Raw genomic sequence first — 27871 nt, forward strand, 5'->3', positions numbered from 1 at the left:
GCGCCGCCGCTCCGCCCGCCGGGAGGTCGCGGCTCGCCCCGCTCCGCCCCCCGCGCTCGCCGCCGCCGCCGCCTCCATTTTCCCTCGGCCCCTCGGGTAAGGCCGCGCTGGGCCCGGTGGGGAACGGGGGGGGTCATTTACCGGGGGGAGCGGCGCGGCCGCGTCAGCCCCGGCCCGCGGGTCATTCACCGGGGGAGCGGCGCGGCCGCGTCAGTCCCGGCCCGCGGGTCAGTCCCGGCCCGGCTCCGCGGCGGCGCCGGGCCCCGGTGAGGGCGGCAGGGACATCCTGGAGGTTGGTGTCGGGCCCCGGTGCGGGTGGAGCGGCGGCAGCCGCCCCGGTCGGGCCCCGGTGTCGGCCGTGGGTGGGGCTGGCGGCGGCAGGAGCCTCCCGGGGCAGGCGGGGCGGGGGCCGCAGTGCGGGGCGGCTCCGCCGGGGTCGGGAGGTGCCGCAGCAGCGGCCCGGGGCCCCCGCGGCACAGAGCGCAGCGGGCCTGGAGCTGCGGGACATCGCTGACACGGTGGGGGGAGCTGGTGGATGTGAGGAGATGTGGCATTGGGGAACAGCGGGATGCTGTCCTTGGAGGCGAGGGAAGGAAAGGGTCTGACCTTGGTTTCTCAGGTCCACCGGTGGTCCTGAATCCCCCTGCTCCGCAGGTGGGATTCCTGGATCACGCTGGTCTGCAGGTGTGATTCCCAGACCGCTGCATTAGGCTTTCGAAGCTTCTGCCAAGGCCCTCCCTGAAAAGCAGAGGGCTGGCAGCCTAGGAAGGCCCTTTTTGGGTTTAATAAATGACTAAAAGGTGGCAAAAAATGGTAGGTGATTGGTGCTCACGGTGGAGTGAGGTTATTGTGGAGTTTCCCTGTCATTTTCAGTGCGCTTTTTTTTTTTTTTTTCTCGCTGCTCTTTTTTTTTTGTTTTGTTTTCCTGAGTATGGCGATGTGGAGAAGGAAAATTTAATCCGAAATTATTTAGGATAGCTAAACCAGACTGTGGAGTTGCAGAGACGAGATAATACTGGGTGGGAGTGGTGGTGTGGTAAACGAGATATGATGGCAACAGGTGTGTAATGAAGGCAACAAACACTACAGTAATTGACTCTACAGCAACTCTTACTGTTCAGGGAAGAGCTGTTGGTGTCTTAGCAATTGGGTTTTTTTAAACAACTTCAACAGCTCACTGTGTCCTAAAAAGGATGTTTTGGAATTACTTTAAAGGAGCAGAGAATGAGATAGAAAACATCATTATGCTGCTGCTTAAATGGTTGGCAGTTTGTGCCCTGGCAGTTATGGTTAGACCATCCCAAAAGGGGGGCGCTGGAAAAGGTAGGAGCAGCACGGATGAGCAAGTTTTGGGGCAAGCAAAGCCTTGTTTCCTCACCTTAGGGAGGAGACTTGCTGACAGGAGATATGATACAGGTGCGTGAAGTCATGGGCAGGTCAGAGAAAGCGAGGAGGGAGCGTCAGTTTTCTGTTTCTTGCAGGAAAGTATGATGCAGCAGGGCCAAAATAAACAGGCGGAAGTGCTGTTTCACACAACGTGCTATTAAATGTGTCACTCTGCCACAGGACGTGCTGCCACCCGATAGCATCAGGGGCCGTGGGACCAGCAGGAGCATTAAAACCAACAAAGCAGGTATGGGAAGTTCCTGAGCTGCGGTGTCTGCTTGGCTGGACTTTCCCTGTCGTGGCGTTGTTGGTCTCCAGTCATCGCTTCCCCCTCGGCACAGCCACTACTCAGCAGGGTGGGAGTGTCTGGTTCAGGTGCCGACTTCAGAAATCTGTAAAACAGCTATAAAAGCTAAATATATAAATGTATATATTGGTGATGTCAGGGTTAGCAGGTGACATCAGCCCTGCAGAAGTTCATGTGGGTACTAGGGAATGGCCCTGAGGAAGAGCTCAGCACTGACGAGGTGCCCGTGAGGGTTGTTTGTTGTGGTGGGAGTGCCTTGTAGTGCTTCACAGGGATAGTTTTTGTTAGGCTCTTAAGCTTCAAATTAAAAGATGCCAAGATGATTTTTGTCTGGATTCTGTGATGGGACACAGCTTGAAGATCGTGGTGTAGTTATTAATGTTAAATCCACACATTCCAGCTCAACCATGGCTTGCTTTTTTCTTTTTTTTTTTTTTTTTTTTTTAAGGAAAATGACATTGGTTCCATTGGGAGCTTCAGGTGGTGGAACAGTGGCGCTCTCTCTTTGCAGTTCATTTGTGTTTTTTCTAGTCAGCCTTTGTTATCACAGTTTTTTAATCCTTTGAATGTACTTGGACCGTGCCGAAATTAATTTCATGACCATTTAATTGACAAAAATTAATAGATTTGGCTTCCTTAGGCTCTGTGTTTTGAGTGGAGTTTCCCAGAGATTTCTGAATCCTCTCTGGTTTGATTTTTTTGAAGTGTAGACATGAGAACTGAGAGAGGCTGTTCAGTGGTGGCTTTGGCAATGTGGTTCCATGGGCTCGTGATCTTAAGTGAACTCTTAGTTGAACTATGAAATGGCAGAGATTAGAACCATCCCTGTCTAAACCCTCTCCCCCTTAAAAAAAACCCCACAAAACCAGTGTTAGCATGGATCAGGGCCCTGGTGTCGCTTCTCCCACAGAAGATGGGGGGAGTCAAGGACTGTGCCTGGGCTGTCGTGAAGCCTAAATGAGCACTCGGGTTTGCTGTTTTGTGCATTGTCACTGCTGTCCTGAGGTTGATTGCTGAATAATAAATACATCTCGCTGGGAGGACACTCCTTGGTTATTCTGTGAGCACCACTGTGGTCTCCTGCTTTAGTGGGCATCTCAGTGCCTGGAGAGCATCTGGTGCTTCTGCTTTCCCTCACCCCACACCTGCTGAGGCTGTGAAGCTCCTGTGGGACACTGCCATTCCTGATGCCATCCTGCATCACGTGGCTGTGTCCCTCTGCCTTGCCAGAGTACCAGGTGCAGGAATTTTCCCTGTAAGTTCTGATATTTTGAAGTGTATCTCCATTTCTAAACCCTAATGAGTTTTCTCTTGCTGGTGTTTGATGTACAAAGCCGTGTCTGCTTCCCGTACTGTGATGTTTTGCAGTCCTGAGCAGCCTTTCTGGCACAGAGGGTGGGAGAGACACCCTAAGTCCATATCTGATTCAACATCTTGTTTCTGTTTTCCATGCTGAGTGACATCCCTGCTGTCCTGAGGTGGATTTCACTGGAGCTGAAAGCACCCAGTTTTGTGAGTGGTTGGCTTGTGTGGAACCTGCTTGGCTGGATTATTAAATAAGATGGTTTTCCTAAGTCCTAGTTGTTCTCTGTGTCCAGACAAATTGGATTTGATGTGGACTGAAATTGCCAGGAAATGGTAGAACAAGTGATGAGGAAGCAAGTTGGAATTGTGAGTGAAACACTTCACTGGCAGAGAACAGTGAAACTCTGTGTGGTGCTGTGATGAGGATTTTTTTTTCTGGTTGGATTTTTGTGTTGATCATGAGCAGGAGATAAATGAGGTTATTAGACTTGGAAATGCTCTAGGAAAAGCCACTCATCCTACAGTTTTATATATGTTAATACACCCTGGTGAATACCTGGAGCAGAAGCATTGGTGACAAAGCACAAAGTTGACATAATATTCATACACAGGCTGCTAAATATAAACCCTCTTCCTTTACTAGGTGTAGTTACACAGTTCATCATTGGCATTTGCTTCAGGAACATGCATTTAACTGTCGTCTGTGCTACCCTCTGAGATATTATTTCTGACAGGGGTGCTTAAATACATGTGTGTGACTTCTCAAGGACAGGGATCACCCTGTGCCTACGCACTGAACCAGAGCAGCCATGTCCTCTCTGGGTGCAGAGCAGAAGCCTTGGCCTGCTGCATTTTCTTCCTGTCTGGACCATCCTAGATAGATACTGGCCATGGCCACATACTCTGCAGCCAAGGAGTGTAAGCTGCTGTGTGCTCATGTCTGAAATCTGGCAGAGGTCTTTCCCTAGTCTTTGTTGTGGCTTTTCTTTAATGAGATCCGGATGACACATTCATTTGGAGCTGTTCGTATTTTGAGACTTAAAAGATCATCCAAGATCAGCCTTGGACCATTTAACTTTAGCTGAGCAGTAAGTCCCTGGTTTTCTCGAAGTTGTTGTGTTTGTGCACCAGATGTGTGGATCTCGGGGCAGAACATGAAATCCTGCACACAAGAAGTGTCGGGGCAAAGCCTTGATCAGGTTGTCCCATGTGGGACTGATTTCCTTCAGCTGGTTGTTTGCAATGGGGAAATGATTATGGGAATATTTTGAAGCATGTTTGTTTAGGTATCATTCCCTGGCATATGGAATTATTTTCTCATCTTTCTTTCTCTGTTGTTTTGTGTGTGTGTGTATGTGTGTTAAATTACATCTGATGTAATTTAACATGGAAGTTTTGGCTTTAGATCTGACACCTCTGAGCTTCTTTTTGTACCCTCCCAAAGGCTGGTATTTCTTCCTGGGCTGGCGTTTTCATCTTCACAGCCATTTGAGGAATTGTTTTGTTTTTCCATATAGCTGACTCTTGTAAGCTTCTGTTGTTTTGATGTATTTAAAAAAAACCCCAAGTTTCCTTTGAAAACTTTAAAATGTCAGCAAGTTTGTAACCACAAGAAGTGGAAGGCTCAGAGAGACAGAACTTGAGCCCTGTCTTCATGGACACAGACTTTCTGTTGTGCTAAGCATCATTTATATTGTTTCCAGAAACCCTGTTTGGCAAAAAACATCAAACAAAAGGTTCTGGATATAGAAAATGCCCTGGTTTTGTAGTTTCTTCTTGCTTCCTCATCTCTGGACAGAGGTCTCTGGCATGGAACACCGTGGCAGCAGCTCCAGCTGTGTGGGATTGTGGAGTTGGGCAGCCACAAGCCCCCAGTCCTGGACCCCAGACCTCTCTCCTGGTTTCTCCATGGGCTCTGCAATGCCTTGCCAACAGCTGGCAGCCTCAGCTCAGTCAAGACCGTTTTCAGGGTCATCCTGATTTCATTAACTGAGCAAGGATTAATCATATTAAGATCCTAAATGACACTGTGCAGCATCAGTGGGAGCTTTCCCAGCCGTGTGGGAGGGTATGGATGGGATGGAGGGCTCTGGCTGTGTGCACATTTCAGCTGCAGCCAGAGCTGGGCTGTGTTACAAGCACTGCTGTGACAGCTCCTGTCCTGCTCACCCAGACACAGGGTAGCAGGAGCTGGCAGCTCTTGGCTGCTGGCTTCGCTTCCCTAATCTCTAGTGACAGGGATGGCCAGGCAAGGTGGACACTGGGTAATTCAGGGCCCTGATAGCTAATTTTAAACGCTCTTGCCTTAGCTGTCTTCTCTCCAAAACCTGAAAGGGGAAGTGCCTGTGTTTTGCTTGCTCAGCTGATGCCAGGGATGTTTCCTCTTTCCCCAGTTGCTGTAGCCATGTCTGACTTTGTGGAAAGCGAAGCGGAGGAGTCAGAGGAGGAGTACAACCAGGATGGGGAGGTTGTACCCAGAGTAACCAAGAAGTTTGTAGAGGAAGATGAGGATGGTGAGTTTGCTGGATTATCTGTGTTCCTCGCTGCTCTATTCTGCATCCTGTGACTCTGCAGATGGAGCAATAACTGTGCTCTAATAGCAGGGCCATCTGTAGTCGATAATCTCTGCTGTTTAAGTGCTGCCCTTCCTCCCAAGCACTCAGGTGGTTTTTATGTTTGGCAATAAAAAAATACTCTGCTTCACCCCTGTGGGACTTGCAGTCACACAATTTGATAGTAAACAATAAAAGCAGAGGAATTCTCCCAGTGTGACCACTCCACCTGTTCCCTCTGCAGAGAGAGCATGAGACCATGAGACAAGAAGTGGGGTTCTGGCATGAGCAGCTGGCTGGGTTCTGTGTCAGTAAAAGTGTTCAGTTAAAATTCTGTGGATGGTGTGAAGGAAGATGCTCCTTGCCCAGAGCCAAGTCTCCGTGGATAACCAATGAATAAATGTCTAACACATGCTGCTCTCCATCCCAGATGAGGAAGAGGAGGAGCTGAATCTCGATGATCAAGATGAGCAGGGGAACCTGAAAGGATTCATTAATGATGATGACGATGAGGAAGAGGAGGAAGAAGCTAGTGACTCTGGAGACTCTGAGGATGATGTTGGCCACAAGAAAAGAAAGCGCAGTAAGTTTTATGATGATTGTTCATATCAGTAGAATGCTCTGACACTGACCTGCAAGGGAGCAGAGCTCTCCCTCTGCCCTGGGTGTCTGCATGGGTTGGGTAAGCTGTACCCTTCATGGTTTAGTGCTTTCCCAGATTAGTAAAGAGAGATAGTAACTCATCTCTGGTCACTTCTCTAGCTTTTGATGACCGCCTGGAGGATGATGATTTTGACCTCATTGAAGAGAACTTGGGCGTTAAAGTCAAAAGAGTGAGTTGTGTTGCCATGCTGCTGTTAATGGTGTGGTGTGTCTTAGTGTGAAGGAGGGTGGGCTCTGGCCTGGAGTGAGCAAGCAGTGCCTCTCCTCTGCTCCTGCCCTCTTGGAAAGAGAGAGCTGAGTGCTTGAAGGCATCAGGATCTCTCCTTGCCCAGGCAACTGGGAACTGGCTTCCTGGAGTTTGCAAAACACTTTGGTTCCTAAAGTCTGCTATACTCCTCCTTTCCCACCTCTGCGAGACCATCTCATGTTCCAGTAACTTTCTCCTGTGTGTTGCTAACCTCAAAGTCAGCACAGGCTATTATGGGCTCTAAAGCTCTTTGTGTAACACTAGAGGCACATCAAGCCAGGCCAACACTGGTGGTGACAGCACACAAGTGACACAGGCACAGGCTCCTGAGGGGGTGGCTCTTGTCCCCTGCAGGCCTGCACTGGGCTCCATCCTGCTCCCTCTCAGGTGCCTGCAGAGGAAGTGCAGTGCTGGCCTGGCAGAGCCCACACTGAGCTCGAGTGCTGTGCCAGGGACTGTGGGCATTAACAAGGCGTTTTCCTTGCAGCAAAAATTCAGACGTGTGCGAAAAATGTCTGATGATGAGGATGATGAAGCAGAAGACTATGGAAAGGAAGAACATGAGAAGGAAGCCATTGCTGAAGAAATCTTTCAGGACGGTGAAGGCGAGGAAGGAGGGGAAGCTGTTGAAGCTCCTGTTGCTGCACAAGAAGAAGAAGAAGAGGAGGAGGAAGATGAATCTGGTGCGTATGGATGGTCTGAAGTTTGTTGTAGGATTAAAGCACAGGAACAAAGTTCAGACTTTCTCTGAGCTATAAGTAACCAAAGGCTGTGACCCTTTGTGGTAAAGCTCTTGTTGGTCTGATTAGTACAATCCCTAGAATTAAACATTTCTGGGTAACAGGTTTAGTTTGTCTGTCTAAACCACTTTGTGCAGGAGCACATTATGTGTGCTGAGATCTTGAACATCTTCCCTAAGATGCCTCAAAAATGAAAATGCTTCAAAGAAAGGGGGTCAAGGCACTGTTTAGTACCTAGTGCATGCCTGCCCTCCTTCTCTTCAGCATCAGACTGTCACCGCTGCTACTACCATACCCAAAAAGTTTCAGGAATTCTTTCTACCTACTGTCCAAAGCAGCCATGCCTCTTCTGACTGTATTTCCAGTGCACTGCTTTGCAGCTAATTGCCAAATGGCTTTGCCTGTGTCTGGAAGTTTGTTCTAGCTTGTTACTGTGGTTTAGGCTCCTGGAATGTCTGAGGTTGGTGTAGAAGATGCTGTGGGGAGCTGGGCAGACTGACAGCCAGCAGCAAACTAAGTCTGTGGTGGAGGCTCATAGTTATTGGGCAGCAATAGTTGCTGCACAGTCTGTCTGAGCTGAGCTTTGTCAGAGGTACCAGTTAATTATCCAAGTGTCCTGACCACTGAATTGTTTCTCCGTGTCCAGACATTGATGACTTCATTGTGGATGATGATGGACAACCTCTGAAGAAGCCAAAATGGAGAAAGAAGCTTCCAGGATACACAGATGCGTAAGTATTGATTGGAAGTTGGCCTGGAGCCTCGAAAACAGTGCTCAGCTTACTTGGTTCTTGCAACTGGAGAGTGATTCAGCTTGTGGTTGGATACCACTGGTCTCTTTCCCAAAGGGAACCTGGTAAATTTAAACATAGAGCTTTTAGTGTTTAATTTATGAAACACGTGACTCCTGGATTTTTTAAAAGGATACCAAAACCATGCCCTTAGGAGAAGTATTTGCATGTAAAGCTCAGAATCGTGTACCTACCCGTGATTTTTTAGGCAGAGTGGAAAGCTAAAGCTTAGACTTAGGTACCCCTGGCCTCTTCTGTGTGCCTGGAAGGATGGTCTGTGAACTGCACCCTGGGGCTGAATGATAGGTTGTTTTTTTTTCCTTCCAGTGCTTTGCAGGAAGCCCAGGAAATCTTTGGTGTGGACTTTGATTATGATGAGTTTGAGAAGTACAACGAGTACGATGAGGAGATGGAGGAGGAATATGAGTACGAGGATGAAGAAACCGAAGGGGAGACCCGTGTACGACCCAAAAAGACCACCAAGAAACGCGTCAGTCGGCGTAGCATCTTTGAGATGTACGAGCCCAGTGAGCTGGAGAGCAGTCACCTAACGGACCAGGACAACGAGATCCGCATGACAGACATGCCTGAGAGATTCCAGGTGAGGGAAGGGGTTGAAGGTGTGCAGGCGGGAAGCATTTCAGCTCCCACTGAGTGCAGCAGGACTGGGACCTGCAGGCCACGAGCCACCTGGCTGCTGAATGGATTTTGACATCTCTTCTTCCCTCTTTGAGGATCCTCCCTGTCAAATTATAGGCTAAAACTGCATTCAGGCCTGTCAGTGGCATGGGAACTGTGGTACCTGTGTGAGCTCTGTTTTAACCCTGTGACAGTTTCCCTGTGGCCACTGGGTGCCAGTGTTGTACTGCTGGGAGTGGCACAGGGCTTGGGCTGTGCTGAGATGGCTTTGTGCTGGATGCTGTTAGAAATCCCTTGAGCTGGACCTCTGGATAGCAAGAGATGCAGTGCCAGAGAAGGTTTGAGAAGGTTCCTAGCCTACCTGTATCCCAGCCAACACAAAACTGCTGCAACCCACTTTATTCGAAATGACCAGGACTTACACTGCTCTCCTTGTGCTGCAAGGAATCACTCTGGTGTTTCATATTTTGGTCTTAATTTTAGCCTGTATTCAGATTTTCACTGAACAGTCAATCTCCCTTTAGTGTATGTTAATGTAATTCTGTGCAGAGATTTGTTACCCTGCTCTGTTAAATGGGATGTGTGAAGCTGCCAGTTTTCCAAAGGACCTTTTTTTCCCATGCCAGTCTGTGCAGCACAAGGGAATGCTGTCTGTGGTGTCTCCTGGCTGTATGTGGCCTGTTCACATGTTTTGTCATCTTCACGGATGTCAGTGGTGATTAGAGCAGGCCCCCTGAAAGAGAAGTGGCTGAGACCAAGTGCCCAGAGAGGGTTTGGAGCTGCTTTGTGTTTTGTTACTCCGTGACCGCAGCAAGAAAAGATAGACTGGAACAGGATGTAACTGCAGAGAGTTTGGGAGACTGGTAGGAAGTGGAGATACCCTGATTTGATCTTCACAGATTTTGCACCATTGCAGGCCATTCCACAAGCCTTTGACAAAATTGTTGTTGCCTTTATCTGGTGTAAAACTGGTGCAGGTTTCCTGTGTGCTCAGAAGGTGCAGACATTGAAGTGCTATCCTTGGCACCCCATGGCTGAGGGACCCACAGGCAACCTACCACTCAAAACAATAATTTCCAGGCCTCTTGAAAGCAGTGCAAGCCCTGGTGTTGCATGTACCTCTGCTCATGCTGTTGTCTCTTCACAGCTGCGATCCATCCCGGTGAAGAGTGCTGAAGATGATGAGCTGGAGGAAGAAGCTGACTGGATTTACAGGAATGCATTTGCAACTCCCACCATCTCCTTGCAGGTAAAGAGCTATGCCTGGGACTTTTGTCCCAAGAGGGCTTGAAGGCACTGCAGATTTCCAGCCTGGAGACATTGGTCCAGGAGTCTGCTGAGAGGAATGTAATGCCCTTCCTTTCTGATTTTGAGCAGGTCATTTAACATGCACATCTTCATTTTCGTGTCCATGAAACAGGACAAAAAGGAACACAATGAAATTGAAAGAATAATTGTAAAGAATGCTTGAGAAATCCTTGAGCCTCTGCACACTTAGGGCTGAATTAGTATTAGCCATGATCTGCTTTTGGCCATCAGTTACCTTGGCCAGGTGCTGCTTTTCCCTTTTTCTTTAAAGCCTCTCAGGGCTAGGATCTAAATCAAAGTGTGTATCTAAGTCTGCATTCCCGACTAACAAAAGAACCACATCTGTAGCCTGAGGCTGCTCTTTTAAGGGGTCAGCTCAGGAATAGAACACAATGTGTGTTTCTCCTCTTTAGGAGAGTTCTGACTACCTTGACCGTGGACAAGCCAGCAGCTTCAGCCGCAAGGGACCCAGCACCATCCAGAAGATTAAAGAAGCCTTGAATTTCATGAGAAATCAGCATTTTGAGGTAATTTGCAACTCTGCTTTGTTACCAAGGTCTGGGTTGCTGTCTCCTTATCCTAACAGGATCAGCAGGGCTGCTGGAAGCATTTAGGGCAGCACATTAGAAGGGGCTGTGGCAATGCAGGATTTTAAGGCCTGTTTGATGGGGCTGCTGTCATTGTCTTTCCCTGATTCTGGACAAATTGATGCTAAATAAGGTGGGGAACTTCAGTCTCTTGAGCCTTGCTCAGTCCCTCCAACCTGTTCTCTGAGGTATTGCCTGATGTTACAAAGTTTTGTGTCTGATGTGGTATATTCTTCAGTGAGTAAGATCTCAGACATGACATGGTATGTGTCCTACACTGCTGCCCCATTAGTTTGTTCTCCCACATGGAACAGGAGCTTTTTCTGGGGTCCTGGCTGCCAGGAACAGGCCAGTCTCCTGCACAGTGGTGATGAGTCTCATTTCTGACCCAGGTCCCATTCATCGCCTTCTACAGAAAGGAGTATGTGGAGCCAGAGCTGCACATCAATGACCTGTGGAGGGTCTGGCAGTGGGATGAGAAGGTGAGAAGTGTTTTCCCTACAGGTTGTCCCATCAGCATTTAATGTGTCTTTCTACCTAGCCTGATACTTTCTACAGATTTTGGTTTGGCCATGGAGACCTTGTGTGTTTGATGTTTTTACCCATGTCTTTTTGCATGTTTGCTGTCATGTAGTAGTAGGGGATATCCAACAAAATAGGATTTAAACCTGTCCTTCCCCTTCACTGAATTCTTTTTGTATAGTGATCTTTCCTGTCAGCAGTGCAAGTTCTTTCTCTACTATGAGGTAGATCCAAACCTAGATTCTTTTTTTCTGTTAATATAATCCATCTCTGAGATGAGACCTGCCACATGTGACATTTGGGCTTGGCCAGTCTTGAAGATTTTGATAATTATTTTTATATGACAAATATCCCAAGATCCTTGGAGCTCTTGCTTGGGAAGGGAGGAGAAAGTTGACCCACTGCAATGGTGTGTTTCACTGGAATTCTTTTATTCTCATGTCAGTGGACGCAGCTGAAGATCCGCAAGCAGAACCTGACACGACTGTTTGAGAAGATGCAGGCCTATCAGTATGAACAAATCTCTGCTGATCCAGACAAGCCCTTGGCTGATGGAATAAGGGCCCTGGATACTACTGACATGGAGAGGTATGGTGCCATGGCTTCCTTATATTCATTCCAAAATGACTTAAAATGTGCGTTGACTTGCCCAAACAGCACAGGCTCTCTGGCCACTGTTAAAGCACTGATTTTAGCCTCCCCACAAAGCCAGTAATGAGAAATACTTAAAATTCTTTTGGAGGATGAGCCCAAGGACTCCTTCTGCCTGACCTGTGCCAGAGCAGGTTCCTTGAGTGCTCTGCCCATGGCTCAGCTGCAGGCAGGGTGTAACGTGCTGGCTGTGTGTGCCGTAGGCTGAAGGATGTGCAATCCATGGACGAGCTGAAGGACGTGTACAATCACTTCCTGCTCTACTATGGGCGAGACATCCCCAGGATGCAGAACGCTGCCAAGGCCGCTCGCAAGAAGCAAAAGCGTATCCGAGAGGATGGCGAAGAGGAGGAAGGTTTGTCTTCCCAGATTTCATAGTTTCCTAATTCTGGGCTGCTTCAAAATCAGAAGAAACCTATGAGAAAGTCTGTTGAAAAGCCCATATGTTTGCACAGAGCATCTCTGCTGTTTGCTTTTGTCTCAATTTAATCCTTGGTCTTTCAGGCACCTCTGAAAATGTTTGCCACACAAGGTGCTCTTTCCAATGGAATATGAATAGCACCCCTCATGGCAGGGGCCAAAGCAAGGATTACCCACCTTGATGTGTGTCTTAATGTGCAACCCAGTCACAGTGCTGTTAAAACTGCCAAAGAGTGAAGCTGAAGATAGCATTTTCACTGTCTTTTCTAACCCTAAATAATTTTAAGGCTACTGTGACCTTTGAGATGTGTTTGTGGAATTGGGGACTTTGTTGCAGAATGTAGGTTGTGTTTAATCCCTTTGCTGTGCTTCTGACATGCTCCAGCTGTCTGGATGCCTCTGTAACGTGTCCTTCCTACAGGTGAAGGGGAGGATGCCGAAGATGATGAGCAGAAAGGGCCTGAGCTGAAGCAGGCTTCCCGTCGGGATATGTACACCATCTGCCAGGCAGCTGGGCTGGGTAAGGCTGTGCTCTGTTGGGCTGACTGTGCAGTGGCCTGGCCCACGTGCTCTGCTGGGTGCTGTGACTTACCTGTAGAAGGAGGACTGATGGTTTTGCTCGCTATAAGCTACAGTACCCTTGTCCTCATTGGGTTTTTGTTGTTTTTCTTTTCCTAGATGGCCTGGCTAAGAAATTTGGTCTGACACCTGAGCAGTTTGGAGAGAATCTCAGAGACAGTTACCAGCGTCACGAGACAGAGCAGTTCCCTGCAGAGCCCCTGGAGCTGGCCAAGGATTATGTGTGTAGGTCAGTGTGGGGGGATCTTTGTGGAGGTCCTGTGGACGTGACAAAAGCAAGGGGATCTGGGGACATTCTCAAGCCCTAAGCCTTCATGCTGCCTTTTTTTGCTTGTAGTCAATTCCCAAGCCCTGAAGCTGTGCTGGAAGGAGCGAGGTACATGGTGGCTTTGCAGATAGCCAGGGAACCTTTGGTCAGACAGGTCCTGAGACAGACTTTCCAAGAGCGAGCTAAAATCAACATCTCACCAACCAAAAAGGGGAAGAAGGTAAGAAAGCAAGCCTTGACTCTGTGGGTCAGTTCAGGGAAGGATCTAAATAACGTACAAATGCTTGTTCTCCTGTGTCAGTGTCAGCTCTGAATAAATCTCAGAGCAGCATGTGAGCTGGGCTGTTGCAGAGGCTCAGCAGCGTGCTGCATTTTTAGTCTCAGCATTTCACCATGCCTGATTCTTGCTGTTGAGATGTTGCCTTAAATTATTGGAACAGTCTCTGTTTCTCTGAGACTGGGCAGAAATTCCACTGTGTCCTGCTGGGGAAGGAAATGCAGACTGGCAGGCATAGGGCTGAGGGGGTATTGAATAAAATCCATTGTCTGCTATGGTATACAGAAGGGTCTTTCTTCATGAATGCCCTATATGCATGCTGACTGTCTCTCCTCTTTCCCAGGATATTGATGAAGCCCACTATGCCTATTCCTTTAAATACATGAAGAACAAACCTGTGAAGGAGCTGCGAGATGACCAGTTCCTGAAAATGAGCCTGGCAGAGGATGAAGGACTGCTCACTATAGATATCAGCATTGACATGAAAGGAGTGGAGGGGTGAGTTCCCACTGGCCATGCCATCCATGCCGTGGCAGACCTCGTTCATCCAGTGCTGCTGTGCTCTTAGAGCTCCTCTGTAACCCAAACTGCTCCTGAAAGTCATGACCTGGTAGTTTTCTGCACTTTAATGTCAAACAGCCTCTTAAGCTCTTGCTTTTTCCATCATCTTAGTGTGAACTTAAGCAGACATCTGTCTTACTCATGTGAAGGCAAACTCTGAAGCCTTTAGGATTTTTGTGTGAGGTGATGTTTGTTTCCCTACAATCCTCGTGGAGTGCTCCTTGGTTCCTTCTCTGCACATCTGGGTGGCCACTCTATGCAATATGGATGAGTTGGAGTGGCTGTGATCTGTCTACAGCATTGCTTTTGCAGCTCAAGCAATTTGATGGGAGGGTTGGCTCCTCCCTAATTTTTCCAAGCAGCTTCCTGAATCTGAGGTGTTGCTGTTACATCCCTGCACAGGAATCTATCAGTGAGGGTGTCAGTGCAGGCATCTGGAGCCTTTCCTCTCCTTTCTTGCAGTTATGGGAGTGACCAGACGTACTTTGAGGAAATCAAACAGTTCTATTACCGGGATGAGTTCAGCCACCAGGTGCAGGAGTGGAATCGGCAGCGCACGATGGCCATTGAGCGGTCCCTCAACCAGTTCCTCTACGTGCAGATGGCCAAAGAATTGAAGAACAAGCTGTTGGTGGAGGCCAAGGAGTATGTCCTAAAGGTGAGATGGGACAGAGGTGGATTTGAGTCAGAGCTGGGGTTACAAACACCAACAGTCCTGCAGCGTGGTGGGGATAGCTGCTGACAGACCATACACAGGTCCTTGGGGAGGAGGAGAAGGAGGAGGCAGGCAGGGATTGAGTCTGGTTCTTCTGCTGCCTTGAGCAGTCCATGACCTTGCCTCCAGAGAAGGGCTATGCCAAGGCATGTGCAGTGGATTTCCTCACTCCTCTCTCCCCTTCCTCTGCTCTGCCAGGCGTGCAGCCGCAAACTGTACAACTGGCTCAAAGTCGCTCCTTACCGACCTGATCAGCAAGTGGAGGAGGACGATGATTTCATGGATGAAAACCAAGGGAAGGGGATTCGTGTGCTGGGCATTGCATTTTCATCAGCCAGGTAGGAGGGAGGGAATGGCCTCTGGATGCATGTCCAGCTTTAGCAGTTTTCCCATGTCTGAGTTGTCTCTGTTTTACAGGGACCACCCAGTGTTTTGTGCCCTTGTTAACGGAGAGGGTGAGGTTACAGACTTCCTACGATTGCCACATTTCACAAAGAGAAGGAATGCCTGGCGTGAGGAAGAGAGGGAAAAGAAGGTGAGCCTCGGTGCAGCCATCATTGAGATGAATGTAGGCAGCTCAGGACAGAAACCCTCTAGCTGTTCTACCTTGATCTGTCTTGCTTTCATTTCCAGGCCCAGGATATTGAAACCTTGAAAAAATTCCTCCTGAACAAGAAGCCTCATGTGGTGACAATTGCAGGCGAGAACAGGTCAGTCTTTGTGTTCCTTCCATTTCCCAGTCTCTTTGCAGTCCTTTCCTCATGCCTGTCCACATTTCACTGTTTGTGTCCATGGTAACCCATTGGGGTTGTATCCCTAAGTGATTCCAGGACCCAACTTTGTGCTCTCCTCTCAATCCCCTTGCTGTCTCTCCCTAGGGATGCTCAGATGCTGATGGAGGATGTAAAGAGAATTGTTCATGAGCTGGACCAAGGGCAGCAGCTGTCCTCTGTCGGAGTGGAGCTGGTGGACAATGAATTGGCCATCCTCTACATGAACAGCAAGAAGTCTGAGGTGAGCCTTCTGTTACTCCAGCTGTCCCTTAGTCTGTTGCTAGTTCATGCTGTGTCATCCTCCATTTGTTGTGCTGGTCCTGCCTTACGTCATCGTGTGCCTCATATGATCCATCCAGTCAGTCACGTACTGATCTTTGGATCAAGGCAGAACATCTTACTTAGGCTTCTCTGAAGAGATCAGCACCAGCAGATGTACAAAGTGGATATTGATATGGTCTGAAATGAATCTTGCTCAGCTGAGTGAGTGAGATTGTTTCATTCCTAATTGCAGCAAAGCTCCTGGGAGCCTTTGACCTCAGCCTTCTTTGCTCTGAGCACCAGATGCCTCCCTTGCTCTAATCCCTGTCTGACGTGGTTTTGCTACTTGTGCTGCAGAGTGTGAAAATAGCTTCAGGGTTTTCCCTGGTTCTCTGTCCTGTTGCAGAATGAATTCCGGGATTACCCACCTCTGCTGCGTCAAGCCGTCTCCCTTGCTCGCCGCATTCAGGACCCCCTCATAGAGTTTGCCCAGGTCTGCAGCTCTGATGAGGATATTCTCTGCCTGAAACTTCACCCTCTGCAGGTAAACTTCCCTTGTGAGATCCTTGGGCAAGGAAGATCCTTCTCTGCAAAGAGAAGGTGGCTTGTGAGGGTTTGCTGTCAAAGGAAAGGTTTCCAAGTTGAACTGGTGCAAGTTGAACTGTTCTGTGCCATATTCAGGCTACACAGCACCTTTTTGCTGTTGCTTCTTTTAGCTCATGAGCCTTTACACTGTTCTCAGGGGTAACTCTGAGGTGCAACACAGCTCCTGGGAGCCAGTGTGTTGTGTTTGCCTCAGCTTTCTATGGCAAAGTGTTGCACATATCCATCTCCTCCAAGGCTAACGCCTCTTCTCTCTGCCAGGAGCACGTGGTGAAGGAGGAGCTGCTGAATGCCCTCTACTGCGAGTTCATAAACCGTGTGAACGAGGTGGGGGTGGATGTCAACCGGGCCATCGCTCACCCCCACAGCCAGGCTTTGCTGCAGTACGTGTGTGGCCTGGGACCACGCAAAGGCACTCACCTGCTAAAGGTAAGGAGGCTTCTGTCCCTGCCTGCAAAAACAGTACATCACCAACAGTGGTAGGAGATGAGTCAGGGTCCCTTGTGCCAGATGCAGCTGACAGCTCTGTTGGCATGTGTTTTACCATGTGTTGCCTCACTGCGCCTCTCCCTGAAGCTATACATGGACTTATGTCCTTGATAGACCCAAACAGCTCAGCAGATCTGTCAGTCCTAGACAGCTCCCGAACCCACAGGAGTGGATGTGCTGTTACAGCGTCAAGACACCTCCGTAGTGTGGAAAACACCAGGCAAAAAGCCAACGCTTTTCCTGAGCGTTGGAGCTGTTTCCATGCAGAATCATCTTCTTTCATACGATGTTGAGACACAGGCAGGGAGCAACAACTTATGAGTTGTGATGGGTGTGTGTCAGATGCTTTGAACACAGCAGTGTCCAGTGTGAGTTCTCTGCTTTTCCCAGAGAATCACAGAATAGTTTGGATTGGAAAGGACCTTAAAGATCATCTTGTTCCAACCCCCCTGCCATTGGCACAGACACCTTCCACTAGACCAGGTTACTCAGAGCCCCATCCAGCCTGATGTTGAACAATTCCAGGGATGGGTAGTCCACAACCTTGGGCAATCTTGTGTTTGAATAGCAGGGTTTATACTCTTACCTCTCTCTCCCAGATCTTAAAACAAAACAACACACGTCTGGAGAACAGGACCCAGCTGGTTACGATGTGTCACATGGGACCCAAGGTGTTTATCAACTGTGCTGGCTTCATCAAAATTGACACAGCATCACTGGGTGATAGGTGGGTATTGGGATGTATTTGATGCAGTTTAGGGTATGAAGTTTGCATGAGCAGCAGACTGACTTGTTCCCTGGAGTTCAAGTTCCCTGGACTTTCTGTGTGGCCCCTCTGATTTCTGGCCAAGTTCAGATATTGCTGGTTATTAATCTGATTCTTAGGGGCACCTAAACTTGCACAGCAGCAGTGTGAGCTGCAGAATATGAATTATATAGTTTGCTCTTGTGTGAAAGACCCTTTGTGATCAAGAGGAGCTAAACTAAAGCCAGTTATTCTCTCCCAGTTGTCAGTAGCCCATGTGCTCTTCAGCTTAGTTTCTTCCTGGTCCTACTAACAGTACTTTATTTTTCTAAAGTTTCAAACTTGAGTAATAACTCAGCAATTTGGCTTCCTCTTAAACCAGTAGCAATACTGGGAAGTCTGTAGAGCATTAAGTAACTGGTAACTACACAAGAGGTGTTTTGAGGACAGCTGTAACCTGGTTTCTGAACCTCTGACTCACTGCTTTGCACAGAAGGCTCACTTGCTGGAAACGTGCTTTCTCCAGGGTTTTTTGCTTTGGAAAAGCAGTCTGAGGAAGGACACCTGGCTGAATACCTACAATGAGTGATCCAACAGTGCTAGAACCCTTGGTTCTTGCAGGATACAAATCCCAGAGATGCAGGGGGCAAAGTGTTGCCAAAGAGCTCAATGCAGATGGCTGTGCTGCCACTTGGCAACGTTGAATTTATATGAGGAGGGAAACTGCAGAGAGCTGTGTGCTCAAGGAGCAGCTGTAGTACACAGGGATCAAATCCACCCAGCATCCAAAATGCCTGGCTGTATCTTTGCAGTGCAGGAGCTGCAGACTGGAGTTTGCCAGGTCTTGCCTTGGCTCCTGTTGATTTAGCAATGAATAATTCATCATGTCCTTTTTAGAGTAGTTTGTTCTGTGGAGAGCAAGTGATGGTGCTCAAGAGTGTGCTTGATTATTGAGCTGCAGGAACAGCTGGAACCCTCAGAACCCCCTGTCTGAACATTGCTTTGGTTTTATTTCAGCACTGATTCCTACATCGAGGTCCTAGATGGGTCCAGGGTCCATCCTGAAACCTATGAATGGGCAAGGAAAATGGCAGTGGATGCCTTGGAATATGATGAATCAGCTGAGGATGCTAATCCTGCAGGAGCTCTGGAAGAGATCTTGGAAAACCCTGAGCGCCTGAAAGACCTGGATCTCGATGCCTTTGCTGAAGAACTGGAAAGACAGGTGTGCTGGGGGTTCTTGATGCTGAGAACAGAGAAGAAGCTTTGCTGCCCAGCTTGGATTCTCTTGTTCTATTGCTGATGACACTTATCCTTTTTAGGAGCTGAGCATTATCTGTGCTGTTGTAAATTGTATAAACAGCCATGATGAGAATTCGGTGTCTGACAGTGGCATGTGGTAAATGCTTGCAGAAAGTACACTTGGAGCAGAGAGAGGAGGGAGGCAGTAGACAGTAATTAAACCATTTAAGCTGTTCTCCCCAAAATTATCTAACTTTTTTTATTAATATGTTGGTATTTTTGACCTCATTAATATCCTGTTACCACAGGTTGATGGTACCCAGCACGTTCCTCTTTTGCTGTTTGATAAGTTCCTTGAGTTCTTCAATAACTTACACTGGATTCACTATTGACCTTCTTCCTGCTGCTCATGCCTTTATAACCTTTTAATCCCACACAGGGCTACGGTGACAAGCACATCACTTTATATGACATTCGAGCTGAACTAAGCTGCAGATACAAGGACCTGAGAACACCGTACCGTTCTCCAAACACAGAAGAGGTTTTCAATATGCTGACTAAAGAAACTCCAGAGACATTTTATATAGGTACATCCCTGTTTACATCCCTGCTTTTGTCATAAGTTGACATGGATGTGTAAAAGTGGGGCAGAGGGATGTTGGTGAGCGTGATGTTGGGACGGTGTTGCGGTTGCATGTATGTGAAGCAGCTTTTCAGATGTACCTGGGTAGTCTCCTATCACCTTCATGCCTGAATAACTACTTTAGGTGGAAGGAACTGCCCAGCCCTGCAGTTTTTCAGTCTTTCCTTCTACTCTCCCATCACACCACAGGTAAAATGATCATCTGCAACGTGACTGGGATAGCCCACAGGCGCCCGCAAGGAGAAAGCTACGACCAGGCCATACGGAACGATGAAACTGGCCTTTGGCAGTGCCCTTTCTGTCAGCAGGATAACTTCCCAGAGCTCAGCGAGGTGGGGCTGCTTCTCCTACCAGGCCTGCCTTTGTCAGGAGTCTGCTGTCAGCAGGCTTGAGCCTTGTTTTGGGTTCTTGGGAGACGAGGTATCGGAGCCAAGATTGTGTCTGCAGTGCCCCAGGATCCCAACCTGATGTGACCTTTGGCTGCAAATATAATCTGTTCCACTTTTGACTAATTGCTTCAGTATAGATTTGACAGGTCCTTTATGGCTACATTATGGATTTTAGTGAACTGGGCTGAGTGAAATGTGTCTGGGGCTAAGCTGACCAGTGCTCTGCAGATACATAAAACATGTTTGTTTGTGCTCTGGGATTGTTTTATGCAGAGAAATTGCCCGTGACACTGAGAACAGAAGGTTTTGCCACCTTCTTAATTTTAAGAACTTATGTGGACCCCCTGCTGCTTAATGCAGCTGTACTTTAGGTCTCTTCTAAACACTGTGAGTTCCAGCCTGGGTAATCTGTGACTCTAAACCCCTATAGCATTCATTAAGCAGCAGCCCTGGCTGCAGGCTGGTGTTCAGGGTCTAAAAATGTTCTGACCTTCCCGGTTGCAATGTCCCATAGGCTGAGCAGAACTGGAGTAGGAAGATTGCGTTACTGGGTAGCATTTGTTGAAGTCCTCTGTCCCCTACCCTTCTACAAGTCCTTACTGGCTGTACCGCTTTGCTGACACAGCTTTTGGACTTGTTTGAGTGTGAACTGCCGGGGCTGTTTTGTTTCCATGCTGAATGACTTTTTCCTGTTGCCTTGCTCAAGGTGTGGAACCATTTTGACAGCGGTTCCTGCCCAGGTCAGGCCATTGGAGTGAAGACACGTCTGGATAATGGTGTTGCTGGCTTCATCCCAACAAAATTTCTTAGTGATAAGGTGGTCAAGCGGCCAGAAGAAAGGGTGAAGGTATGAAAGCAGTGGATTTTCCCATATCCAGCAAGAGCTGGAAGACCGTGGACCCAATACCAAAGAGTCAGAGTTTGGTTAATAACACTGTTCCTTAAATGACTTTTCCAACCTTATTTTCATTTAAGGTCTTTAAATCAGCAGGAAGTTCAGGTTCTGGTTAGTGTCCTTTTCCCACAGTGCAGATCTCCCTTGGCAGCTGGTTAATCAGTTAACACGTTGTGCTTTGGGAGGATTTATTGTCGTCTGGCTGAAGTCTGGGTTTAGGAGACCAGAAGGCATTCTAATGCAGAGCTGCCCTTTGTTTCTGGCTTTCTAAAGAGCTCAGAGAACTGCTTTTGCATAGGCAAGGGTCATTTTCCCCTCTCATAGCTTTTCTCCTCTCTCAATTAATTAATGGAGCTCATCACTTACTGGTCTTGCTCAGGACATGGGTTGGGGTTCTGAAAGGAACAGAATAAGACATTTTTACCACGTGATAAAATAGAGGTTTAACATTTTTGCTGTCCGTTGGGGTCCCCAACAGTCCATGCAGCTGATGGATAATCCTGTAAGCTCAGAGGTCTCAGCATTTCTTTAAAGAGTTATTAATTAACTTCATTATGGTTAAGTGAACTAAGACATTACAGTTTTTATGGGGGTATTTTATGTCTCCCAGTTTACTAGGGGAGTCCTTTGGGTATCTGCTTCTGAACAGACTTAACTGCTTTCTTGCACATCTTGAAGTCCAGTTTTGTTGCTCCTATTGATAAAGATATTTAAAATAGAAAAGGTAATTGTCCTCATCCTCCAGACGTGCAGTTTTCTGTGTGGTATGGGACATAGGTAGTAGATATGCTGGAGAACTGCACATTTTTCCTTTAATCTCTTTTGATTCTGGTTGTGTTGGGGATTAGCTGATTTCATAGAAAGATCACTTTTAAAGGTTGTGTGAGTCTGAAGGAGGTGAGGTAATTTGTACCTCCAGGTTGTCAGTGTGATCCCACACGGATCGCTCGGTGGTGAAGGGAGGCTGGTGTAGCTGTCAAACCTGCTGCTCACCTTTCCCTGCACCTCCTCTGCAGGTGGGAATGACGGTTCACTGCAGGATCATGAAGATTGACATTGAGAAGTTCAGTGCAGACCTGACCTGCAGGACCTCAGACCTCATGGATAAAAACAATGAGTGGAAGCTGCCTAAAGACACCTACTATGACTTTGACTCTGAAGCAGCAGATCACAAACAGGAAGAAGACATGAAAAGAAAGCAGCAGCGGACAAGTGAGTCTCCAGTCTTTAACTCCACTGTATCTCCAGTCTTCCCAGAATGCTTCCAGGAGAATCAGCACATTAGATATATAGCTGCATTAAAGCAGTTCCTCTTGGAAGCCTGAACACTCTGCTTTGTTCCCTAGCGTACATCAAGAGAGTAATTGCTCACCCATCATTCCACAACATTAGCTTCAAGCAAGCAGAGAAGATGATGGAAACCATGGACCAAGGGGACGTGATTATCCGACCAAGTAGCAAAGGGGAGAACCACCTGACTGTCACCTGGAAGGTCAATGATGGGATTTACCAGCATGTGGATGTCCGGGAAGAGGGCAAGGAGAATGCCTTCAGCCTGGGCTCCATGCTTTGGATTAACACAGAGGTAAGAGCTCTCCAGAGCATGCCTGGGAAGGAGTTGGTTGGGAAGAAGTACCTATTTGACAGGAACAGGTTGGTACAGCCTTTCTGTCCTTGCAGCTGCTTTCAGACTAAGCCTAACCCTAACCCAGTGCAGTTCTCCAGATCCTTAGACAATACTCAGCTCTTTTTTTTTTTTTCTCAAAGTATCCAGCCTTGCTGTGCAGAATGTATGACTAAGAGCTGTTTAGTAGAATAAGAGTTCATCATCATGCACCCTAAATACCTCTTTAAATGTGTTTGTTCAAAGGAATTTGAAGACCTGGATGAAATTGTTGCTCGCTATGTCCAGCCAATGGCTTCTTTTGCCAGAGACCTGTTAAATCACAAATACTATCAGGACTGCAATGGTGGAGACAAGAAGGTAGGCCTGTCCTGGGATGTGGTAGCTTCTGTAGGAAGATATCCATAGACTCTGTATGTTGCTGAAAATGTAGGCTCCCCTGGAGCATTTATCTTCTTTCTCTCTACAATTAGAAGCTGGAAGAGCTGCTGATAAAGACCAAGAAAGAGAAGCCAACATTTATTCCATACTTTATCAGTGCCTGTAAAGATCTACCTGGTAAATTCCTCTTGGGATATCAGCCTCGAGGCAAACCAAGGTAAGTCAGAATCAAGCCCAGCATCTGCACTGAGTACTGCCAGTACCACACCTCAGCTGATTGCTGCCAGTTTTTCTTCCAGCTCTGTCAGTATCCTTGTGAGTCATGCCTCCCCTTTCCCAGAATTTGGCCTCCTGGCAGTAGAGGACCCAAGTCTAACAGTAAATCTCACCCAGGAGACTTCTCTATTTCTTAACCCGCTGGGTTGCCACAGGCAGCACTGCCCTGTGCAGTGGATGTCACGGAAGCGTAGGCAAGGATTAATGGATTTTGCATGGAAAGGAAGGGTATTTTGGAGCAATTGTTTGAAAATGAAGTGTCTTGGGTAGGTCTGTCAGTTCATTATCAGTACAGCCATCACCTGAGTTTTTAGGCCATGACAGTTCTGACTGAGCTGTTAGTGACAGGTATGGCTCTAAAGCAGCCTGTGATCTCTTGTGCTCTCACTGCTCCTCACAGGATAGAGTATGTGACAGTGACACCAGAAGGATTCCGCTACCGGGGCCAAGTCTTCCCTACTGTAAATGGACTTTTCCGATGGTTTAAGGATCATTATCAGGACCCTGTTCCAGGTGAGCACCCCACAACTCGAGTGCTGTTTGTTTCCTGGATGTCATGCAATAGGGACAGTTATTAAAGGACAGTTTCCTGTTCTTTGTCCCTAAAATGACCCAGGATTTTCTATATGTGGGAGGTTCCAAAGCAACACCCCAAGTGTTTGCCTTCTCTAGACCCACTGAGAGCTCTCCTGAGAGTTAATCCTTCAGCCAGATGGGCTGTACAGCAAAGGCTGGATCAGTCCCTTTCCTCTCCCTTGTCTCCCCCACCATGCACTGCAGCACACACACCATTCCCTGGTAACAAACCATTGTGCCAGAACAAATATTGCCTCAATTTTTGTCAAATTCTGAGTTTAAGGCCAATGGCCACTCTTCTGGGAGAACTAATCTGCCTCTCTTGGTTTGTGTTTTATACAGGTATTACCCCCAGCAGTAGCAGTAGGACCAGGACTCCAGCCTCCATCAATGCTACTCCAGCTAACATTAACCTGGCAGGTCAGTGCAGGCCATTCCTGGTTGCAACTGGGACGTGAGCTCCTTCTCCGGGCTCTTTGTCTCACACAACGTGTCTTTCTTGCAGACCTGACACGTGCGGTGAACGCTCTACCACAGAACATGACCTCCCAGATGTTCAGTGCCATCGCTGCTGTGACAGGCCAGGGACAGAACCCAAATGCCACCCCTGCCCAGTGGGGATCCAGCCAGTATGGCTACGGAGGCAGTGGAGGCGGCAGCAGCGCGTACCACGTAGGTGTCACTTAAATTTTGAGAGGAGGTGCTGCTACCTTCTCCTTGCTGCTAGAAACGATCCCATGGGGGCTCTGCTGAGAGCCTAAGGAGTCCCTCATTGCCTGGGATCACCCAGTCCTAGTTTTGTACCCATGGTGCTGCACAGAGGAGCCTGGCTGGATTCTTGGACCAGGTTTCCTCTTGCCTCCCGTGACTGAAGAAATGAGGCGTGTAAGACAACCCTGCTCCGGGGGGGAGTTGAAGCAAGTAGCAAGCTGGTCTGGCCCTCAAGGAATGTGGCAGGGTGGAGAGGTAGGATCCAGCGGTGAGGGCACACAACCTTCTGATTGTGCCCCTGAATTGGCAACGTGAGCTGCCAGTGGAGGAGATTAGCTGTGAAACTATGCGCTGAGTTTGCAGGGCTTTTCAGCTCAGCACACTAATCTCCGACCTGCACCGGCGGGCGAACACTTCAGCCTGACCCACCACCCAGAGGCTTTGCAGGGAGTAAGATGGAATTGGACAGTTTTGGCTCGTGCTGAAGCCTTTCCTCATGTGTGCTGGTGCCTGCCTCCTCCCAGCCCATGCTCCCAGCTGACAGCGAGGCTGATTCCAGCTGCAGAAGGACTGAGGAGCCTGGGTACAAGAAACACACCCAACTGTTAGACCAGAAGAAGAGATGCTGCAAGACAAGGCTTGCAGAGAGGAGTGATCCTCCTTTGGAGCACCTTGGGAGGCTTTCAGGGAATTTGGCACAGTGAACGCTGAGCTGGGGATAGGCAGAGACTGTGGATAACTCAATGTATTAATCATCAAGACATCTGAAGAAAAAGGGAGGTGAACACTGGGAAGCAAAGAAACTAAGTGCTCTACGGGACAAGCAGCCAACTGGCTTGGGATGTGGGAAGGAGCCATCTCGGGAGCTGCTGCATTTTCTCTGCAGCCTGCAGGGGAAGAATTCATCTGTTCTTTGTGCCCACTGCAGAATGTCACTGCTGTTGGCTTGCTCCAACTGTCTCCTGTGCCCCTTGCCTTTGCTTGGCTCTAACATCTCCCCTTGCAGCCTGTGTGGGGTGAACAATGAGGGTAGGCTGTACTGGCCCTGCTGGCCCAGGTTGGGTGGGAGATCAAAGACTCTCAGGGGAACAAATGTCCTATGCTCAGCAAGGTGTTGCTTCTCCTGCTCTGCAGCTACCCATTCCCTGGGCAGTGCCCACTGCCACCCTCTCCTTGCCCAGGTGAGGGGCCTGGCAGGGCTGGGAGTGTGCAGAAAGGGCGAGCAGGGCAGTGCAGAGCCCCCCACAACCTAGCAGGGTTCACCCTCTGTCCCCTAACAGCCTCTGCTCTCTGCAGGTCTTCACAACTCCAGCACAGCAGCCGGTGGCCACCCCTCTGATGACCCCCAGTTACTCCTACACTACTCCCAGTCAGCCGATCACCACGCCCCAGTACCAGCTCCAGGCCAACACCACACCCCAGTCCACCCAGTCCCAGGCACAGGCATCGTCCAGCTCCAGGCAGAGGCAGCAGCCAAAGTGAGTAGCTCCGGGTGCATGTATCCATCTGTGTCCTGTCTCCTTGTCTTTTGTTGATTTTTGTGGAAAACAGCATGGTGGGGTTACCTTGTACCTTCCTGCGTGGAACCCTTGGGGAGGGAAGGAGGGCAGGGAGGCTTTCCTGGTGGCACATCTCACCTTCTACCCGTGTCCTTGCAGGACCAACAGCCACGCTGCCATCGACTGGCGCAAGATGGCCGAGCAGTGGCTGCAGGAGAAGGAGGCTGAGCGGAGGAAACAGAAGCAGAGGTTGACCCCTCGCCCGTCCCCCAGCCCCATGATCGAGAGCACGCCCATGTCCATCGCGGGGGACGCCACGCCGCTCCTGGATGAGATGGATCGATAGGACCTGACCCGGAACCTCCACTCTCTTCTCCAGGAAGGGGAAAGGAGAGGGAACAATTGGAAACAACTTCCCTTCCCTTAGACATGTAACTCCTGTTTTATACGTCGTGGGATGGTGGGAAATGACTCTTGGTGACGTGCACCTGAGCGAATGAACAGACTTGGCAGGGCTGGTTTAAAAATATATACTATATATAAGAAAAATATATCATAGAAAGGAACACTGCATCGGCCTCTGCGTTCCAGGCTCTGGTTCCAAGCACCTTGGAAGCTTAGCAGACATGAGGTCAAAGGAATCTGTCCTTATACATGCTCAGTCTGCTTTCACCCCAAAGACTGGGAAGCAAACATAGCTGAAAGTGCAGACCATCGGCCTGGAGTGAGCCTGTCTCCTTTGGATTCTCCTAAACCCTTGACTGTCACCTCTCCTTGTCCCAAGACCACAAAGCAAAGCCACGGGGGGTTGTGACAAGCGAACCGGAGTTCTCAAAAAGTTCCTGTTGTTGTTTGCTCCTTGTTTCCGTGTGTGACAGGCTCAGCGGAGCCTGTGCCAACCCCCAGCTGTGTCCGGAGGGGTCCAGCACAGCAGCTCGGGGTCTTGCCGGAGATGCAGCTGTTGTACCAAAGGCTTGCTCTCTCCTCTGGCTTCTTTTGGAACAATATTTATTTAGTTTTGATTATTTTTTTTTTTTTTTAATCAGACTGCGAAGTAACGGCAGCTTCCCCGAGCGCGGGGCAGACACGGGGGCTAAACTGCTGCGGCAGAGCAGCCCGGAGTGCATGGCATCCTCCTCCATACCCGCTTACCCTGCCCGACTGTAACCAAGAGGGGTGAATAAATAGTGTTTTTACTGAATGCTAGTTGAGAGGTTTACTGCCTGCACCCTGCCCTTTCCCTTAGGATTTGCTCAGAGCAGAGTTCCGTGGTGGAAGCCGATGCTCCTTCTTCCTTTTGGTGCTTGGCGTTGCCTTCTATGTGCTGAAACTGTCACAGAGAAGCTGATTTCTGTTGTTAAAAAAACGTTTTGTTTCGGATGTGTCGTACCAGGAGCTCCCGGAGGCGGATGGCTGTTGGGCTGGGAGAGGTGCTGGGAGGGGGGTGGATAACGTAGATAACTTCAGTCGTGTCAGAAACAGCCCAGTGCAGTGTCCCAGAGGGACTGCCAGTGATGGGGAGAGACATTTCTGAGAGGGAAAGTTCCTGCTGCAGGAATTCTCCCCTCTCCTGCTTTGTTAGTAGGGATTTTCTATGGAAGCAGAGTCTTTGTTCCTTCCAAGTGCTCCTGGTCAGCCTCCTTTGCTAGGAAATGAGCAGGAACAGCAGATCTTAGGAAACAAAGGTCTTTTTTGCATGTAAATGCTCCTGAAGAATGGCAGCAACCCGGGAGACAAAGCAAAGCTCTTTCCACAGAGAAATGCAGGTCCTGGCTTCATTTCCACCCCCTCTGCAGTGCTGGGGGGCTGACAGGGTCCTGTTCCTCACAGAACCACCCAGGCTGGACCAGAGAACCATGGGCTGGGACCTGCAGCTCCGAGGTTGCAGGTGGACTAACCTGGCACTGTTTTCTTTATTTATGAAACTGTATGCTGGGAATTTGACTGGGAGCAGCTTCTTACCAGTTGGACCTGTAAGTGGGAGGGGCCTGGTTGTGTATGGTTGGTTTCTTTTGGACTGTCTTTGTTTTTAGTTTTCCCTTGCCATTAATAAAACCTCTACTTTTGGGAAGCTGCCCACGTGCACAGATCTGTGCTTCCTGCTGTGATGCTGTGGCTGCCACAGGGGCTTTGCTCCCATTAGCAGCACTGGACAGAGAGTGATGCCTCCCTACAACCTTGGTATTCCCCCCTGGGCTCCTGTGATCCGCTTAGGTCAGGGATTTGGTCAGGGATTTGGGATTGCT

General features: G+C 48.7%; 1 protein-coding gene across 4 annotated transcripts; it reads left to right on the forward strand.

The window, feature by feature from the left end:
• The first annotated feature begins 32 nt into the window (after positions 1 to 32).
• SUPT6H (SPT6 homolog, histone chaperone and transcription elongation factor) lies at positions 33 to 27696 on the forward strand. Of its 4 annotated transcripts, none has more exons than XM_032707245.1 (38): positions 65 to 96; positions 1482 to 1633; positions 5392 to 5511; positions 5981 to 6133; positions 6313 to 6383; positions 6948 to 7143; positions 7847 to 7931; positions 8319 to 8592; positions 9778 to 9879; positions 10352 to 10465; positions 10918 to 11007; positions 11493 to 11635; positions 11902 to 12053; positions 12540 to 12638; positions 12797 to 12926; positions 13035 to 13185; positions 13586 to 13740; positions 14266 to 14461; positions 14717 to 14856; positions 14936 to 15053; positions 15152 to 15228; positions 15397 to 15532; positions 15959 to 16096; positions 16417 to 16584; positions 17244 to 17371; positions 18407 to 18614; positions 19071 to 19218; positions 19464 to 19606; positions 20370 to 20510; positions 21575 to 21770; positions 21905 to 22143; positions 22429 to 22542; positions 22656 to 22780; positions 23240 to 23352; positions 23758 to 23835; positions 23921 to 24087; positions 25423 to 25604; positions 25785 to 27696. In XM_032707245.1, exons 3-38 carry the CDS (start codon positions 5403 to 5405, stop codon positions 25969 to 25971), a joined length of 5166 nt encoding a protein of 1721 aa, XP_032563136.1. In that variant the 5' UTR covers positions 65 to 96; positions 1482 to 1633; positions 5392 to 5402; the 3' UTR covers positions 25972 to 27696. The 4 variants fall into 4 exon arrangements, with proteins under 4 accessions (XP_032563135.1, XP_032563136.1, XP_032563137.1 ...); XM_032707246.1 differs by having other exon boundaries at positions 76 to 96; positions 1567 to 1633; XM_032707244.1 differs by lacking the exon at positions 1482 to 1633 and having other exon boundaries at positions 33 to 96.
• Positions 27697 to 27871: the final 175 nt, after the last annotated feature.

This window comes from Chiroxiphia lanceolata, chromosome 20, assembly GCF_009829145.1.
Source record: "Chiroxiphia lanceolata isolate bChiLan1 chromosome 20, bChiLan1.pri, whole genome shotgun sequence".
Taxonomy (NCBI): Eukaryota; Metazoa; Chordata; class Aves; order Passeriformes; family Pipridae; genus Chiroxiphia; species Chiroxiphia lanceolata.